General features: G+C 46.4%; 2 protein-coding genes across 6 annotated transcripts; both read right to left on the bottom strand.

Moving 5' to 3' along the window:
• Position 1: 1 nt before the first annotated feature.
• scap (SREBF chaperone) lies at positions 2 to 13,109 on the bottom strand. 4 transcript variants are annotated; one of them, XM_058053308.1, is made up of 23 exons: positions 11,163 to 11,504; positions 10,241 to 10,441; positions 8,725 to 8,845; positions 8,134 to 8,291; positions 7,407 to 7,627; positions 6,853 to 6,958; positions 6,485 to 6,654; positions 5,694 to 5,820; positions 4,997 to 5,109; positions 4,835 to 4,929; positions 4,661 to 4,759; positions 4,088 to 4,267; positions 3,605 to 3,987; positions 3,236 to 3,382; positions 2,645 to 2,840; positions 2,460 to 2,575; positions 1,944 to 2,382; positions 1,789 to 1,874; positions 1,636 to 1,712; positions 1,436 to 1,575; positions 1,282 to 1,362; positions 992 to 1,198; positions 2 to 920 (listed from the first exon to the last, which is right to left on the bottom strand). In XM_058053308.1, exons 1-23 carry the CDS (start codon positions 11,267 to 11,269, stop codon positions 675 to 677), a joined length of 3,816 nt encoding a protein of 1,271 aa, XP_057909291.1. In that variant the 5' UTR covers positions 11,270 to 11,504; the 3' UTR covers positions 2 to 674. The 4 variants fall into 4 exon arrangements, with proteins under 4 accessions (XP_057909291.1, XP_057909292.1, XP_057909290.1 ...); XM_058053309.1 differs by lacking the exon at positions 11,163 to 11,504 and adding an exon at positions 12,911 to 13,109 and having other exon boundaries at positions 1,436 to 1,712; XM_058053307.1 differs by having other exon boundaries at positions 1,436 to 1,712; positions 1,944 to 2,379; positions 11,163 to 11,514.
• A 74-nt stretch (positions 13,110 to 13,183) lies between these two features.
• Positions 13,184 to 16,071, bottom strand: elp6 (elongator acetyltransferase complex subunit 6). Of its 2 annotated transcripts, none has more exons than XM_058053310.1 (7): positions 15,066 to 16,071; positions 14,887 to 14,965; positions 14,683 to 14,753; positions 14,429 to 14,553; positions 14,172 to 14,367; positions 13,950 to 14,102; positions 13,184 to 13,847 (listed from the first exon to the last, which is right to left on the bottom strand). In XM_058053310.1, exons 1-7 carry the CDS (start codon positions 15,117 to 15,119, stop codon positions 13,740 to 13,742), a joined length of 786 nt encoding a protein of 261 aa, XP_057909293.1. In that variant the 5' UTR covers positions 15,120 to 16,071; the 3' UTR covers positions 13,184 to 13,739. The 2 variants fall into 2 exon arrangements, with proteins under 2 accessions (XP_057909293.1, XP_057909294.1); XM_058053311.1 differs by having other exon boundaries at positions 13,955 to 14,102.
• Between the last annotated feature and the right edge of the window lie 1,116 nt (positions 16,072 to 17,187).

The following is a 17,187-nucleotide window of genomic DNA, read 5'->3' as shown; positions in this document are numbered from 1 at the left end:
GTCGTATCAAAGACTCTTTATTGAAAATTAGTACAGTACAAAGTTTTGTTTGTTACAAAAGTCAATAAGTTAAATCTACACAGCCAGCAAATGAAGGAGTAGGGGTGCAGCGTTTCCGGTCAAAATTCAAAATAGCCGTTTTTCCTAGCAGCCCCTTCCCCTCCAGAGGTCACTGACCTTGCTTGTTTCTAAAAGTGCCTAAATGAGTCATTTACAAAGCACATTTTCACTTGTTTGGTCCAAAACATTGTTTAACAGAGCTGCAACAAAGCAAAACAGTCATGTGACCGCAACAGCCTTTGTAAACATGACAGGAACATGGAGGTTGTGCACGTGGGTCCCGCCAGCAGCATCAGTAACCTTGCATGGAGGCGGAGCTTAAAAGGTGTCTTTCCCCTGTTCAAGAACTTCCTACCCCCACCAAAATAATTGTTCAGAGCTAAAGTACCTAATAAATAATCCATCTATACATATCAAACTGTCACGTGCACGCGCATCAAGTGTCACAGATGGCAGCAGGCCACATGTTGGCATGTGCAGCAGAGGAGCAGCAGGAAATAAAAAATAAGGACAGGAGGGCTGAGCCTTGAGTGAAGCCCCACCCGGGTCAGCAGCATACAGGGCACTAAATCAAACACGCCAAACCTGGTCCATGACAGAGAAGCTCCGCCTCCTCAATCCAGTTTCTCCAGTACTGAGGGCACATAGACCAGACTCAGCTCGCTGCCAAAGTCGCACACAATGGCGGCATTGTCCAGCACCAGCAGCTGGCGCACGCCTTGCCCGTCACTGCTCGGACCCAAGTAGACCGTCTGGATGAGGTCGCCGTAGTTGAGGTCCCAGAAGGAGACGCAGCCCAAGCCACCTGTCACCAGGAGAGACTCTGAGATGAGACCCAGACTGGCGCCGCAGCCCGCTTCCTGTTCCACACACAGACACAATGAGGAATATGTCCAACAGTTCTAAAGAGGAACATGACGTCGGAACCAACCTGCTGGATGGAGTAGAGCTTGATTGCCGTGTTGCGATCCCAAACACAGATGAGGTCCTCCAGTCCCGAGCTGATGACACACGACGTGGTGCACACCAGTGAGGTGACATCGCCACGGTGCCCATAAACATGGTGGACGCGGTTGCCACTCAGGACGTCCCACAGGCAGATGGCGCCGTCCTGGCCGCCGCTCGCCAGGGCCATGGTCTGAGGAAAGGACGAAAACATGATTGGTTATTTTATGTCCAGCACATTGACAGTGTTTCATTGGTCATAAAACAGGAAATGACCTGGTCGATGTAAATGGCGGTGATCCCCCCCGAATGACCTTGCAGGGTGAAGAGGCAGCACGAGTCCTCCAGACGGTAAACCTGACAAAAAAGACGTTAGTCGTATCGTCAACCATCTTTACCAGCAAGGTATCACACCAAGCGCCGCTCTTACCCTAACAGTGTGATCATGGCTGCCGGTGACCACCCTGCCGGCGGCGGCTCGCAACACCGTGATGGGCTTCTGGTGAGCACACTGCACCGAGCGTGTCAGCGTGCAACTGATGGCGTCCTCGGACCCTCGACCCGCTGCACCTGAATACAAGATAAACAAGGTGACGACGGCGCTTGGCCGGCGTGCGGATGGCAGCTCACCTCGGAGATGAAGTAGAGGTTTGTTGACGTCGACGCTGAAGAAATCCAACGAGCCGTTGAGACGCGCCGCCACAATTCTGAGCAACAAAAACGACCGCACACGTCAGTTGACCTTTGCATCGGGTGAGCCCGATTTAAAAGCGACTCGGCCACCTGTTGTCCAGGAAGACGAGAGCTGTGATTCCAGAGGCGCCGCCGTCGTTGCTGCAGCATAGACACCCCTCCACACCGTCCCACAGCTGGAAGTACATGACGGGGCAAAGGTGAGGACACAGGTCAAAGATCAGGACTCAAAAATGTGGACACACCTCTAAAACACCATTGCTCCGCCCCACAGCAATTAGAGTCCCACTAAACTCCATGGCCCACACTGATCCTTCCACGACACTCATGTCATGGACGGGGGGCGGAGCAGCAGCCTCCCCCAGGGAAGGTCGGCTGTGGACCGTCTTGGTTGAGGGTGGCGAGGAGGGACAGAAGTACGCGGATGGCGACGGCGACTTGTTCTCCCTGTAGACCGTCGCCACCAGGCTGCCGAAGTCAAAGCCCCCCCTGTTGGGCAGCGAGGTGCGAGGGCAGGGTGGCGGGGAGAAGTTGATGTCGATGAGCGGTGTCATATCAAGATGGCCTTCGAAGCGAGATGAGCGGTGCCTTAACAGGTGGCCCTCCTCCTCTGAGGCATCGCAACCTCCGGCGCTTGAATCGTCCAAGTTGGGCGCTGCAGTGGAAGCGTCCCAGGAAACGCTTCTGAGTTGGACACACAGTAAAACAGCCCAAATAAGCTGTGGGGTCAAAGGTGGCGTCTCACAGGAGGTCCGTCTTACCCGAGCTTGGGGATGACAGTCAGGCAGTCCCCCGTCAAAGCGTCCCACACCCGAATCTGTCCCGCCAGGCAGCAGCTCGCCAGCAGCATCCCATCACTGGCCAGACACTCGATGTCCTGCAAAGAGAGGTCAAAGTTGAAAATGAAATCAAGTTGGTCACACATAGAAGTCGGCTGCTTCCCCACCATCATGTGACCGCTCAGTAGGAGCGGCGAGATCTCGCTGACAGGCGGCCCGTAACCGTAGCCGTCGCAGGGTAGTTCCCCTCGGCGCCGCCGCCGCCGGTCCCTCTGACCGTAGTTGCGTGGGCAAAGAACCCGGTAGAGACAGAAGAGCAGCAAGACCAGCAGGACGCCGGCCGCCAGACCCAGAGCTGCCACCCTGGATGACAACACAGGAAGGTTTGACACCAGCAAACACGACATCCTGCCCCCCACCACCACACACACATACACACACACACACTCAGACAGCGTCCTAATATGTCTTACACCTTGAAGGAGGCCAAAGGTTGACCTTCATTACATTATACAACTTGACTTGAATGTCCCGCCCCCACCAAGACAGCAGGGCCAGCTATCAATCACATAAAAAATAAAGCTGGGATTGACAAGGAAACTTCCTCACCCCCCCCCCACCCCTTTAGACGTACACCCATAAACGTAGAATTGGGTTAAGGCCAAAGTTGGGTCAAGGTTCTCATGCTATGTACATGAAGATGCTGACTCAGCTTAGCAACGTCACATCTGTGCTTGTGTAAGCATGCCACTACTCACTTGTAGAGCGTCAGGTCCGTCTGAAGATCCGTGACCTTGGGAATGGGCGGCAGAGGGCGCTGGGTGTCCTGGGGGTGCCGCGCATCGATGGCTTCCTGGGGGCTCAGGTGAAGGGTGACCGGGATGACGGGCAGGATGCTGATGTACCTGAAACATACCAGACCAGACGTTTGTTAGCAAGATGGCGTCTATAGAAACCAAGTCAGAACTCAGTGACAGGTCAAGGTCAAATTATATAGCATATTTCCAACTGCTCAAAGTATTTATAGGTCTCTAAGACATTATGGAAGCTAACACACCAACACGTCACCATGCTGAGTGTGACAATAAAGCGACACTAAAAGCAGGTCTAATCTAATGTGGGTTCACCTCTTGGCTAACGTGATGTTGTAGTAGCTGAAGAGTGAAGGCCAGTGTCTGAAAGACAACTTCCTCCATACTTCTTCATCTCCAGACCCCCACGTGATCTGGGGTACAGCAGGTGGAGGCTGCAGGAAGGGCTCCGCCTCGGAGCCAGGGTGTCCCTGTGGTTGGTTCTCGGGTAACGGTGTCGGGTCTGGCACCCAACGCTCAGTGAGGGTGCTGGTGGGATCTCCTCCACGAAAGACGGGGGCCACCTCCAGGTGGGGGTTCAGGCCTCCGCCTCCGGGATCTCCCAGAGTGCTTTGCTCTGATACCTGTGCTGCCAGGTAGGTGCGAAGTCCAGCCGGGTCGGTATAGACAAGAATACCGATCCAGATCACAGTGCTGACCTGGAAAACAAGCACAGATAATGGAGGATACTTAGACCTACGTTCCCCGGATGAATCTCACTGGATCTGCTCCATGTGCAAAGCGGAGTATTATTCTCACCATGATGATGCGTTGAGCCAGGCGCGTGCGAGCCAGGAAGTAGGCCAGTCGAAGCCTCTTGGGGGGGCGCAGGGGCCTATGGGTGTGCAGGTTGATGGTGTGAGGGGAGGGCCGTGGGGGAGGGCGCACTCGCTGTGGGCCGGGCTTGGGTGGAGGCATGTGCCTGTGCAGGTCAACCAGCTGGAAAGAGGAAGGCCATTTTCGTTGCTTAGAACTGTATTGAAATACAACTCATTCATCTTCTCTATTCTCTACAATTACCAAGTCTTGTAAATAAAATAAAACTATTTAATTGCATCCAACTAAATTTGAATGCAAAAAAATATTAGAAATAAGGGTGATTATTTGATTTGAAAAATTATACACAAAAATGGTTATTTTACTCTGCCATTAAAGGTAGGGTAGGGTAATTAGGGTCAACATTAGGTGCTGGGGATGCTGAAAAAAACACTTTTAAAACGATAGCAGCAGCTACTTAAAAAAAAATTGCTTCCATGCTAATGAAAGTTGGTTTATTTCGTCATATCAGAGTTCTTTGTGACCACTAAGACATGTGTGTGTGTGTGTGTATACCTCCATGCGACGGATGTCAATGGACAACACGGTGGTGAAGAAGAACATCTGCAGGAAGAAGTCCGACACCAGACCCACAACAGCGAACAAACAGAACTCCTGCAAGGATAACTGTTAGTCAGCCAAGAACTTTCAGGTCCGGGTGAAGCTAGTACGAGCACACAAGGTCCACACCTGGATTGCTGGCACGAATGTGAAGTATCCGATGAGGATGATGCCCAGCTCAGTGGCCATGTTCTTCATGATGGACCAGCTCTCGTTACTCAGGCCTGCAGAGAGAAGCTCTAAGTCAAAACATGTTCTTTCCACGACGCCTCCATCGTTATGACGTCTCACCCTGAGCGATGCGTAGCTTGACCTCCAGGTCAACGGGCGTGGACACCACGGACTTGGTGAGGACCAAGACATTCTCCAGGCCAATCACCACCACCAGGTACGGGAAGATCTCCCTGCAGAGAGGAAACACACAATGAAGATGAAACCCAAGTCATAATCATATACTGGAAATGATTATCCTAATGAACCTAAAGCACAGGTTCAGCTATTATATGCCAATTTCTATAGTAATCATTTCCTGATGCAGATCTAAGATAAGATGTGTGGGTTTGTGTGCCATTTAGGATGTTACATCAGACAACACGGATGACTGGTTGTGACACGGAGCAGTTCAGCCAATGGAGGGTGAGCGTGGATGTGCACCAACGGTGGTGTTGTCACGCCATCATGGCTGCTTTCTAATAACGGTCAAGTGATTGGATGCACACTTGTGTCACTATCATGATACCACCGGGCCCCTCACCAAGTCCCGCCCACAATATTTGTCCTCCATGTGAGCAAGTAAACATTAACACAAATCACTGCAAGGTCAACACAGAGGAAATAGGCCAGTGATAAGCGTCTGTGTGTGTGCCGAGAAATGTGGTGAGAACATGTAAAAGCACCGTTCCAACTAATGTGCAAGGTTAGCACCCATGATGATGTCTATGTGTGTGTGCTGACAAGATATAAGAATTCAACATGGCGTGCAGCCTACCCTCCATTGAGTGTGGGCGTCAGGCCGAAGAGCGTGCACAGCCCCACAGACATGAGCAGGGAACTGAGCACCGTGACCACGGCAGCCAGGGCCAGACCCCACTTGGACTTCACCAGGTCGATCTTTCCTGCAAGGAGGGGGCAACAAGAAAGATGCATAAAGCTTGATTAGTTCTCAAAGTACAGACACACACCAGGAAGCGCACAATGGAATGAACACACCACTTTGACTGAGATGCAGCAGAAAAGTAACATCACACAACAGTGGTTGCCATATTTAATTATTATTCATACCTTGTACTGTACATTACAACACCCCCTTTTTATTTTTACTTTGATCTTTCCAGGAACTAAATCCACGCCAGATTTGTCAGTATAGCTGCTCACGCATCCTCATAGCTGAACGCAATTATTTGTAATCATTCACGCTAAATGGCATTAATACCAGCGCTCCATTAGCGAGGTGCGTGGTAGCATTTGCAACACTAATGGCACATGTTTACCGCAAGAACAAAGGAACGTGACCGTGCATGTGTGCTATGTTCAATACAAGGAAGTGTACTCCAGCTTCCTATTCAAACAAGGTGAAAGTTAAACCTTCATGCGGTGCACTTTGTCCACTGAGCTAATGTTTGTCATGGCAGCTGTCCAGAGGTCAGCTGTGAGTGTACAACATTCCCGCGAGGAGGATAGATGGGAGGGAGGATTATCCTCACACCAGAATAAACAAAGCCTTCAAGCACGGCTCAGAAAGTCAGACTCCGAGAGGAAGAGACAGGAAGTGGTACTGACGTGTGGAGAAGTAGATGTAGGCAAACAGGATGATGTATGTGGACACCAGGGGGATGAGCTCTGCCACACCGATCTCCTCCTTGAAGTGCACATGGACCATGCGCTCCTCCTTCAGGCTGCAGTTGGACGGGTGGAGATGCTTCAGACGAGACCGAAGGCTGCTGAGGAACCTTCACAAACCAGATTTACAAGTCAACGTCAGCCTTTTGGACTGATCTGAGAGCAAGCAGTGACACAGCAACACTCACCAGCTACAATACAGCACTATGGTACACGTTCCGCCGTACCATCGTAACCATGTGTAACAATTTTGAGATGCAAAACACGACTTAAAAAATATAGAGGAGGAGACCGTAGCGGTGTCATACCTTGCGTGGTAGCTGGACAGCACCATTGTGATTGTATATGTCACCACCCTCTTCCTGTTGTAGTGACTCACACCTGTGTGCTTCCCCGGAACGCCAAACAGCAGATCTGGAACGCATCAACATCACAATAAGAACAACTCAAGCGGTGGTATACATACAATCATATTCCAAGTCAACATTGACCACAACATACTTAATACAGACGTTACATACATAAATCATAATGCATGTACGAAAATGTACAAATTCATCATTTTAACCACAATCATGCATGTGTGCGTGTATTTCTCTCAATGTCCGTTATCCTAATCCCCCCTGCAGGCATGCACCCCAATTTTGTTGTACAAGAACTATCGCACTACATAACTGTGTGCATGTGTGTGCATGCTTGTGTTGATAATAATCAAACCCCCACAAGATCCTTCAGCAACAACATTGGCCGTCAAAATAAAAGCTGAGGCGTGATGGAGCAGCAAACACTGTGAGGTGTTAGCAACATACTAGCCTAGCCTAACCTAGCCGTCACTGTGTCACAAATCATTTAGAAACTTCACCTCTCAGCGTGGCAGACGTGTGCAGCCCTTTGGGTTCATGCATCTGGATGGTCTTGAGGGGATTGGGGTCCGAGTCGAAGATCTCCCGTTGGTTCTGCCAGTAGTTGGCGGGAGAGATGAGCAGGCAGCCGTGCTCCGGCAGGACTGACCGCATCCGCCGTAACCCGGGCAACAGGTCTGTTACCTGGAGGCACAGGGACTCCAGACTGCGAAGACCAGAGCTGAATGGAGAAGAACGCCAACAACATGTCAACAACTATCTTTTTCTTCCTGTTAGCATCACATTAAAGTCTTCTAATACAGTGGTTCTCAACCGGTGTGGCTGTGGGCTCAAAGGCGACCATAACTGCAAATATTTCCAGATATCTTATATTTTAAGAGACTGTTTTCAACACAAAATGAGATGCAGCGCTGAGACGCTGCCTCTTTATGGCGTGCTTTTTTCTCCATCAGATATCTGTAGTTATGTGCTCCTCCTCCACTCAAGTTTGACAAAGTCTCCCAGAAACATGGCTTGCATCCCAAGGCAAGAGTGTGAGGTTCACAAACATTGGGTTGCTACATAAAAAAATAAAATAAAATAAAAATTCCCAGCCAAAGACTGGAGACCCACTTTTTGATCCCGACCCACCAGTTGAGAACCAGTTGAGACAGTTCAAAGATGTCTACTGTGCTGAGGTGGAAACAACTAAAGGATTGGCAAAAGTGCATAAGGTTGGTCACTAACCCGTCAGTGTGCACGTGGTTGCGGATCTCATCCAGCAGGCTGAAGACTCTGCCCAGCGGTGAGCGAAAGACGTCCACTGGCACCAAGCTGTTGTCCCACGGAGACACGGCTGCCTTGACCAACACTTGCTGGATGTAGGCCACTGGAGGTCCTTCATACTGTCAATAATAAACAATGTAATTACAATAACATATCTTCATCTCATATTTCAATAATAATCAATTCAGTGTTTGGGCTGTCACCTAATACATTTGGACTATGGACCACCACCCACTACCCCACTCCCAGAACACCACAGGTAGACTGCAGTCCCATGAAACCTTGTCACCAGGTGATGCTTCACTTTGCCGAGCTGAGCCGTCTCGAGGTACACTGACGTCAAACTATTTTGTGTAACTCATGACATGTACGCAAAAATGTGGAGCCCCAAACTGTTCAACCTTAAAGGCTCCACAAGATTTCTAAGGCTGAGATGTTGATTGTATTCGCCAACAGGTGTGACATTTACAACCAAACCACAGTCACTAAAGTGATTCTTCACACTGGACTGCTGAAGGAGGAGGGAAAGGTGTTTTCGTGTTGATTCCCTACCCAGTCAGGCCACTCTGCCAGGTCTCCCACGGGGTCATGGGAAGGGACGCTGTAGTCTCGCACCCCGGTGGTGAACTCCACAGGCCCCGTCCCAGGCAGGGGGAGCCTCAATAGAGGATAGCTGTGAGAGGAGAGGTCATATGTGTTATTACAACATATTTCTTTATCTCGGACCATAAGCTTCATCAACGTGTGCACAGTAGCACCTTAACAAGAACAAGAAGGTGGTCACAACTGTGACTGGTATAATGTTCCTAGGAAGGACCTGCTACCCCAGAACATGGGTGGGGCATCACTCTGAAAACACAGCCAACACAATAGTGGCAGAGTGGAGAGAACTTCCACTTGTGGGACTTAATAGGGTAGCTTTGTGATTTGCTTTGAAATCCGGTTGATGTGGACAAATGACAGTATATACTATATATGCTATACAGCAGGGGTCTCAAACACGTGGCCCGCAGGACACTAGTTTGAGGCCCCCGTCTTGATATGAAAGTTTAATGTTTGATATGGATGCTGTATGGTATCATGTACCAAGAAAAAATGATTACGTTTAATTAATGTTCATGTTAAAGGTTAAATAACTTAATAGTTATCCTCCCTATCCGTGTGGAAGTGGTAAGTTTTTGGCTATTTAAGTTTAAAGGAAATAACTTAAAGGCTACCATTGAGGTTGCTAGCTCTCTAGTTTGCGAGTTAGCATGTGTCTCAAGACCCTGCATTTGCGCAATATATTGTAAATAAAAAGAGAATAAATGTGACTATAGTCGTGTTTTGTCATGTCTACAGGGCTCTAATAATGCTTTGTTAATTTTAATCAGAAAAAAAATTATTTGTCTACCCACCAACTACATGTGGTTTCTTAAGTTTTTATTATTTGCCGTTTTATTATTATTATTATTATATTAATTTATTACTGATTGATTGATTTTCTTTATTCTTGATTTGTTTATTTATTTTTCATCTTATTTTGTGTAGAAAAATAAAAATTAATATATTTGAGAACAGTGGAATGTTTTATCAGAGCTTTTCTTGTAGAAAATCGGAACCAAAGCAAAGTTTATTCATTTTTCTGATTTTAATAAATGCGTTTTTTTTTTTTGGGCCAGATGTGGCCCAGTCTCACCCAGACCCTAGCTCCAGTGGCCCCCAGGTAAATTGAGTTTGAGACCCCTGCTATACAGGAAATGTGAGAATGTCATTTTGGAAAATGTGGAATTACAGAAATTACGCAAATTATTTTGGAATGTGTCAATACTTAACTTGCATGTCTGGAATAAGATGAACACTTGTGCATGATTTGGAGTGCAGCGTATAACCTACATCCTTATTACATATAACCTATAGGTTTAATATACTACTATAATATACTATGTAACTTATGCCCATATATAGTTGGGAATGTTACAATGTGACTTTAAAACATTTGCTGTACATGAATTAAGTATTTTCGAGGGTTTGAGAATGCAAACAAATGGGAATGTGCGGTGGGTCATGTGACCAGCCGGGTACACACCAGCAGGTGAGGATGCTGGCCGAGGTGAAGAGGATGATGGGCACTGGGTAAGTGGCACACAGCAGTCCATGGCGGTAGAAGGCCGCCGAGATCTTCTCCCTCAGCTGCTCGTGCAGCGTCATCCTGGTGGGAGGGGTCAACTCCCTGCCATGGGGGCGCACGTGGTGGCCGTGGAGTGGACCTTGCAAGCCATTCAGGGAGCTGAAAGACATGGTGGCACTTCCTGTGATGGCTCATAATGGGTACACAAGTCTTTATATTCACTCCGTCACAATTTACTGCACTTTCCTGTTCAACAACAGCTTAATACAAATCTCTTCCACACACTTAACAATGTGTGTGTGTGTGTGTGTGTGTGTGAAGGGTGATTCCTAATGAAACAATGCGAGGTGTGACCAAGTCATCACACCACAGATCATGCCAGCTGCCTGAGTATCATGTGGTGGCGTAAACAAGCTCAAACTGTGTTTGTGAATATCGTAATTGTATTCTAAGAACATTGAATCGATCGGGAGTCGACTGGTCAGTTTGTCTTAAAAGACGTTTTGTTCTCTGCTTGGATGACAGGCGAAAGTTCTTCTATCAATTCAATACTTGAGAATACTCTTTACTACTTTTATAAAAGTAACAAATGATGAACTAATTGAACTCATTTGAAGGTGTGACAACAACAGGAAGTCAATGTTCTGACAATAACACGCAGGAAAATTTCATCACAGGTACGAATGCATCATGTGACAGAAATAAGCGCTGAATCATGACCGAAGAGTAACATGCGTCATATGTAAACAACACCAGCGCTAACATGTCCACTATCAAAACATGTCTAAAACACTTGCTAACACTTCTACTACCTAACAGCATTTTCTTCAACAAATGTGCCAATACACACAGCCATTAGACAACATAAATGTTAACAGACCTGCAAAGGTTAACCAGCTTGCCTCTGAGGTTCGGTGCGGCACGCGTGCCCTCTGCACTAAACACTTGTTTGCTGTTTTGGCTGATAAAGTTTGGCTTGTTTAGCATGTTCAAGGTTGTATAATCCCTCTGGGAAACAAACCCTGCTAATTCTCTCGAGCATTTAGGTGTGTTGCTATTAATAGATGACACAGTAAACACAATGGGGAGGCCAAAAAGGAGGCGTCCGCAACTAGTAGCGACACTTAGGCCACGCCTTGTCAGAGGTAACCGCCTCTGGGACACCGCCAAGACTCTCCATGTCTCCTCAGAGGTTTCGAAAGGAACCAGAGAGACTACATCCCTCTACCCCCACTCATGGAGGTTGAGCCATTGTTAGAAAATATTTGTGTGTCCGGACAGTTACAACATGAAGCTATGACAACACAACCAAGCTAGTAAAAATACATAAGTCTTGTGTCAGTGTTACACAAGATGGACAAAACATTATCCTACCTTCTGTCACTTTTCATCTGCATAATCATTTATGTAAACATTATGGGAACTGAAAGACTTCATGTTGACATCAGTAGAGGTATTCTCCCATCCTCTGTGCTGCCGCCAATGATGCAACACATCCTGTCAATGTTTAAAGGGGCCCTCGGCTCCATTTACAACTTGTCAGACTTCTACATGAGTTCCACAGAAGTGGAAGTGCCATATCATAATGTGTTTTTCACTTATCCCTGGTTTTGTTTTTATGCCACTCTTGAATTTCTCACTTCACAAATTTAGAAAGTCCATGTATGACAACTTGTGTCCAGCGGTAGACTGTGACCACTGATCAACCACCACATAATAGCCATGATCAGGGGAGGAGGCTGCATAAATACAGAGTTTAGGTTAAGTGGAGAAGAATGCACATTTACCCCTTACACAAAGTGAGATTGTTTTATGAGTAAATACAATCAATCTAACATAATTTATCAGTCCCTTTAAGCACACATGCCTGCAGTACACCTTTAATGAAAAGACGACTTGTTAACCCTTTAACATGACACAGGTCTTCTGCTAGCTAGGTAGCCAAGCTCCAAGCAAACATAGCCGGTTAACGGGATTAAAGTCTACGTGTTAACCAACAAGTAGGCGTACTCGTATCGTTAGAATACAATGACAGGGTCGTAAATACAGCATTTACATAGAATCAGAATATAATATGTAATAGAAAGACGATGTGAGCTGTCAGTGTCACAGTGCTGCTAATGCTAAGGCTAACAACAGCGCCATACTCTGTGTAACCCTTTTTTTATACTGCACTTCGGTTGATTTCTAAGCGGTTATTAATTGCACGTCAACGTGCATAAACTTTAATACAAGTTTATGAGGAAACCAACGCGAGAAACATGAATGAAGTTGCGAACATGGCCTAGCATTAACTGTTAGCTTAGCCGCATCTTGACCGTAAACTCATCACATGGACCTTAAGTATTTAAAAGTACAAAAATAGTAAAAGCACCTCAAGTACAAAAACACGAGCTGCACTCCGCACCGTTACTATACACAGTGGATATAATGAGCTCAACAAGAAATAAGACAATGCTAAAGTTTAATTATATCCGGTGACTGTTTCTTAAGAGGTAAATTGATGCTAGAGGCGTAAAAGGCTTTTTTTCAGGTAACATTTGAAAAGAACAAATTCGTCCGATGAGCCACTTACCACTTGCACAACACAGCTAAGCTAATGCTAGCGAATGGAAGCGTCAGACTTACCTGGACAAATGTCACCAAGTCTAAGCAGAGGGATGTGTGCTCTTCTGGAACACTGGTATGCGAGTTAATGGCGAAAGAGCCAAAAAGTGTTTAATTGTTTGTTGGCATGCTTCCACTCAGGCTGACCTGCAGAACCTGCGAGTCCACAAAAGCTGCTTGTCAAAGGTATTCTTCTTTGTCGTCTTCTGCGGCCCGCGGCAACACAGCGACCTCTAGTGTGGACGCTGCTGTCACTACAATTTTTACAGCGGATTGGAAGTACACAATTTATGCTTTCGTTTCATTCATTTATTTTCTACCGCTTATCCTCACGGGGGTCGCGGGGGTGCTGGAGCCTATCCCAGCTGTCTTCGGGCGAGAGGCAGGGTACACCCTGGACTGGTCGCCAGCCAATCAGAATCAGAAAAGGTTTATTGCCATGTATGATCAAACACATACTAGGAATTTGTTTTGGTATAGTAGGTGCATACACATCTATTAAAAAAGAATGAAAAATACAAAATATGAAATACAAACTGGTTGCTTTCCAACGGACACATTTGGAAACAAGCCCTCAATCATTCTTTTCACATCCGTGAGAGCATTTTCAACAATGGATTCCTTGTTTCTCAGTGAATAACCCAGCAACACTTGAAGGTATACAAGCATGTATTTATGAAGATGTATACTGTTATCACTTGTGACAATTATTAAATGATAATTTTTGAGCTTCTGTGTGTCATTTAATATCATGCTGGACTCAAAGTCCAACAGTTCTCAAGAGAAGACCGGCATCCTCCTGATCAGGCATCTCATTTGTCCTCCTGCTGCTAGCAAGAATGTTTGGAGACTAGAGGACAGCGCTTGACGTCCCTGGAGGAAAGAAGGAGGCTGCTTTGTCCTGGACTTTGTACTGAAATGTCTTCTTGTTGCCTTTCCTCCTGTCATACACCTCCACCTGAGCAGACACATAGTATACTTATTGCAGTGCACTGACGCAAGCATTGCATTTGAGACAACACTGGAGCATTCCATGCATGGTCCTATAACAGACAATCACCTGACCATGGATGTCCCTGCAGTAGCCAGTGGGTAGACCCTGTACGTAAAGAGCCAGGCTACACTGATGAGTCAACCCCTTCAGCAGTCTCTCTGAGCCTCCATCGTCGTCTTCGTCTTCACTGTCGCAGCGCATCAGCATCACAACATTGCCCTGCAAAGTCAAGTCAAGGTAGTCACAGGTGGTCTGGGGTGAGGAAAGTTCTTCTCGGGCGCAACAGACCTTTAGTTGGGAGCACACGGCAGCTCTGCAGTAATGGCTGAAGTCCAGCACGGCGCTCACGCCCACACCAAGACTCAGCAGCACGCTGAGGTCATCCACCAGCAGCACAGGGGGACCCCACAACATCTCTGCGCACCCCTGACTGACGCTGGAGTTCACAAACTGAAAGAGACTACGAAGACCGGCAGCAGGATTCCTGAAGACGGAAGAAGAGGTTAAAAAAAATCACCCACCAAACAAACAAAAAGAGGTTTCACCTAAGGAAGTCCATGGCTTCACTTCCTGTTTGGGCATCTTGTGGACTCAAGATGGACAAGGATTCATTGAGTCCCTCCAGGAATACCAGCTGACCTTTGTCCTTTGCCTGAGACAGACTGACACCCTAAAGACAATATTATTTAGCAGAACATTAGAAACAGCTCTCACATTAATACACATAATATTATTTTACGATTAGCCAAATCATTGCCACAAATAGAGTGAAACTTCAGTGTGTTCTTGTAAGACTTACCAGTCTCTGGCTGACAGCACTGTAGTGACTGAAAGACTGAGCCAGGCCCAAAAAACACACTTTACAACCAGCTAAAACATAAGACAACGCTAATTACTAAACCGTTAACACAATGCTTCACACAAACAATACTATTAGTACTGTAACCTTTGTTTGAGCAATATTCATGCTGATATAATTTTTAATATCATGTCACATGATCACCTCTGAGGTAGAAGCCTAGGAAGTGATGGACGAGGAAGGAGGCATCACTCTGCCTGTCAGACAGCAGCACAAATTCTTCCTGACAGCAAGCGTGTTAGCATGTTAGCATCTGTGTTTAGTCTCTGTAGACATATCTCAAAGTGAAGATTTAGATGGATACAAATGTCAAATGTTCTCACCGTCGGGAAGTTTTCCGGGCTGATGTTCAAGATGCTGTTCAACTCTGTAAACATTGTTAGCCTAACTAGCGATACGACTAGCTAACATAAAACTAGCTAACAGTCGTCATACAGCAGCGCAGTCTTCAATAAATACACAAGCCAATAATCCACATGTCCTTTACAAGTCGTATATGTTAACAATAAGAAGAAGACAAGCTTGGAAGTGCCAGTCCATGCTAACTGTTGAGCAAATGTGAGGAAGTGGCGTATTACCAAAGATAGGTTCAAACAACAATGACGGCTCACTCTCGACTAAAAATGATCTCTACGCTGTTTTATTGTATTGTTTAGGCCTGCATCATTTGTGGTACTTTACCACCAGGATACAGAGACACATACCGACGAAACACCCACAGGCCATTATGGGGAATTAATGAGCTTAAAGGCAACAGCATCATCTTATTATGAAACATCTTTGTAGTGTGTTTGCGTTTTAATAGACCACTGGTGGTGGCGCTCTGTAGAAGCATTGACAGTCAGGATTAAACATTGTTCCACTTTCTTTGGATTTTCCTTATAAATAAGAAAATATATACCGCAGATATTAAATATTTGAAAATAATAAAGATGAACCAGCGGGTCAGCGCGTAGTCTGCTGTTTGGTCAGCAGATGGCGGTGTGAAACTCTTTTCTAAAGACGAAGATTAGAAAGTTATCAAGCTGCATTTAATGTAATACAAGGAATGTTATTTAATCAAATGTGCATATTTGTTTGAAATACATTCTAGATGTCTATCCACAGTTCCGTTCTCTAATATAGTAACTAAATAAGCAGTTTAAATTAACTGAAGGGTGATTCTTGTAGCTGTCACTTGTGTGCTGCCATCTTACACCAGGCATTAGTTGCTAGCTGCGACTTGTTATCGGCACCTGTAGTCTAAAGCAACAAGGTAAGATGGCGTGTCACTTCCTATGTGCACTGACCCAAAGCCAGTTTGAAGACGAGCACCAGTTGATCATGGCCATACTTGCCCCCCCCAATGGACACCAATACACGTGCGTGAAATGAGTGCATTCATTTCAGTAGAGCTGCTTGTAGAAGCCACACGTGCACTCGGTGAGTTTGTGCGCGTGTGCATGTTAGGATGTTTCTTGTCGGGATGGAAGCTGCTTGGGTCTTGCGCTTCCTCATGGCAGCTGCTGATTGGCTGAAGAGGTGGTGGAATGATGCTGTTAGCATCCAGCAGAAGCCTTTGTGATTGGCTGACGACCACACTTGCGCGCGCACACACACACACACGCATGAATGCACAAATCATGCATGCATGCAAATTTGCATGACACACGCACACATCAATGAACAAGCACTGAGTAATGTAGTTCAAAGGTGCACATCATACCTACATACGTGTGCTCAAACAATGGGTCGTAATTGACAAGCAACATGGCCACGCCCTCAGACGTCTGCTTGAGTCACACGACCTTGAGTGTGATGCTGTAAAGTGCTGAGCCATATTCTATGGTTGTACACCTGGATGTTTTTTTAATTCAACAATAAAAACAAACAATAAAACATTGTGCGTCTTTTTGAATCGAAATGAAACAGCGCCCCCTCTGTCTTGAGATATCATCAACAGGTGAAGGCGGATTAGCGATCCTGATAAGATCATCACTGGTTAGTTTGCTATTTAGTGCACCAACCCTGAAACATTCTAACATTAGTGGACGTACGCGTCTATATAAGGTGTACAAATAAGCGCACCCCTCCTCCACCCTTGCAGAGTTGGTCATGTGATGCCCACTTGTTGCCATGGCAGCCGCTACTCGTACTTGGCTTCATTGTGTGTGTTTGTTTCCTTCTTTTCTTCTTCAGGATAAAATGTTTCTCTACCCCACCCCCCTCCATCCTTAATTTATTTGAGGAGACACAACGACACCCAGGAGCCCCTCCCCCATGGGAAGCATTGACCACAATAAGCTCTTTAATCCATTCATGTCTCAACATTCCTAAACACAACATGGACAAAGACTGTGTGTGCGTATGCTCCTGCTGTGTATCATTTCTGTACACTACTTGTGTGTCAGTGTGAATGTGTAGTTAGTGTGTGTGTGTCATTGTGATATTTTGAAAAGAGCGTGT

This window comes from Doryrhamphus excisus, chromosome 17 (assembly GCF_030265055.1).
Source record: "Doryrhamphus excisus isolate RoL2022-K1 chromosome 17, RoL_Dexc_1.0, whole genome shotgun sequence".
NCBI lineage: Eukaryota > Metazoa > Chordata > Actinopteri > Syngnathiformes > Syngnathidae > Doryrhamphus > Doryrhamphus excisus.
This window is presented reverse-complemented; position numbering and strand designations above follow the sequence as displayed.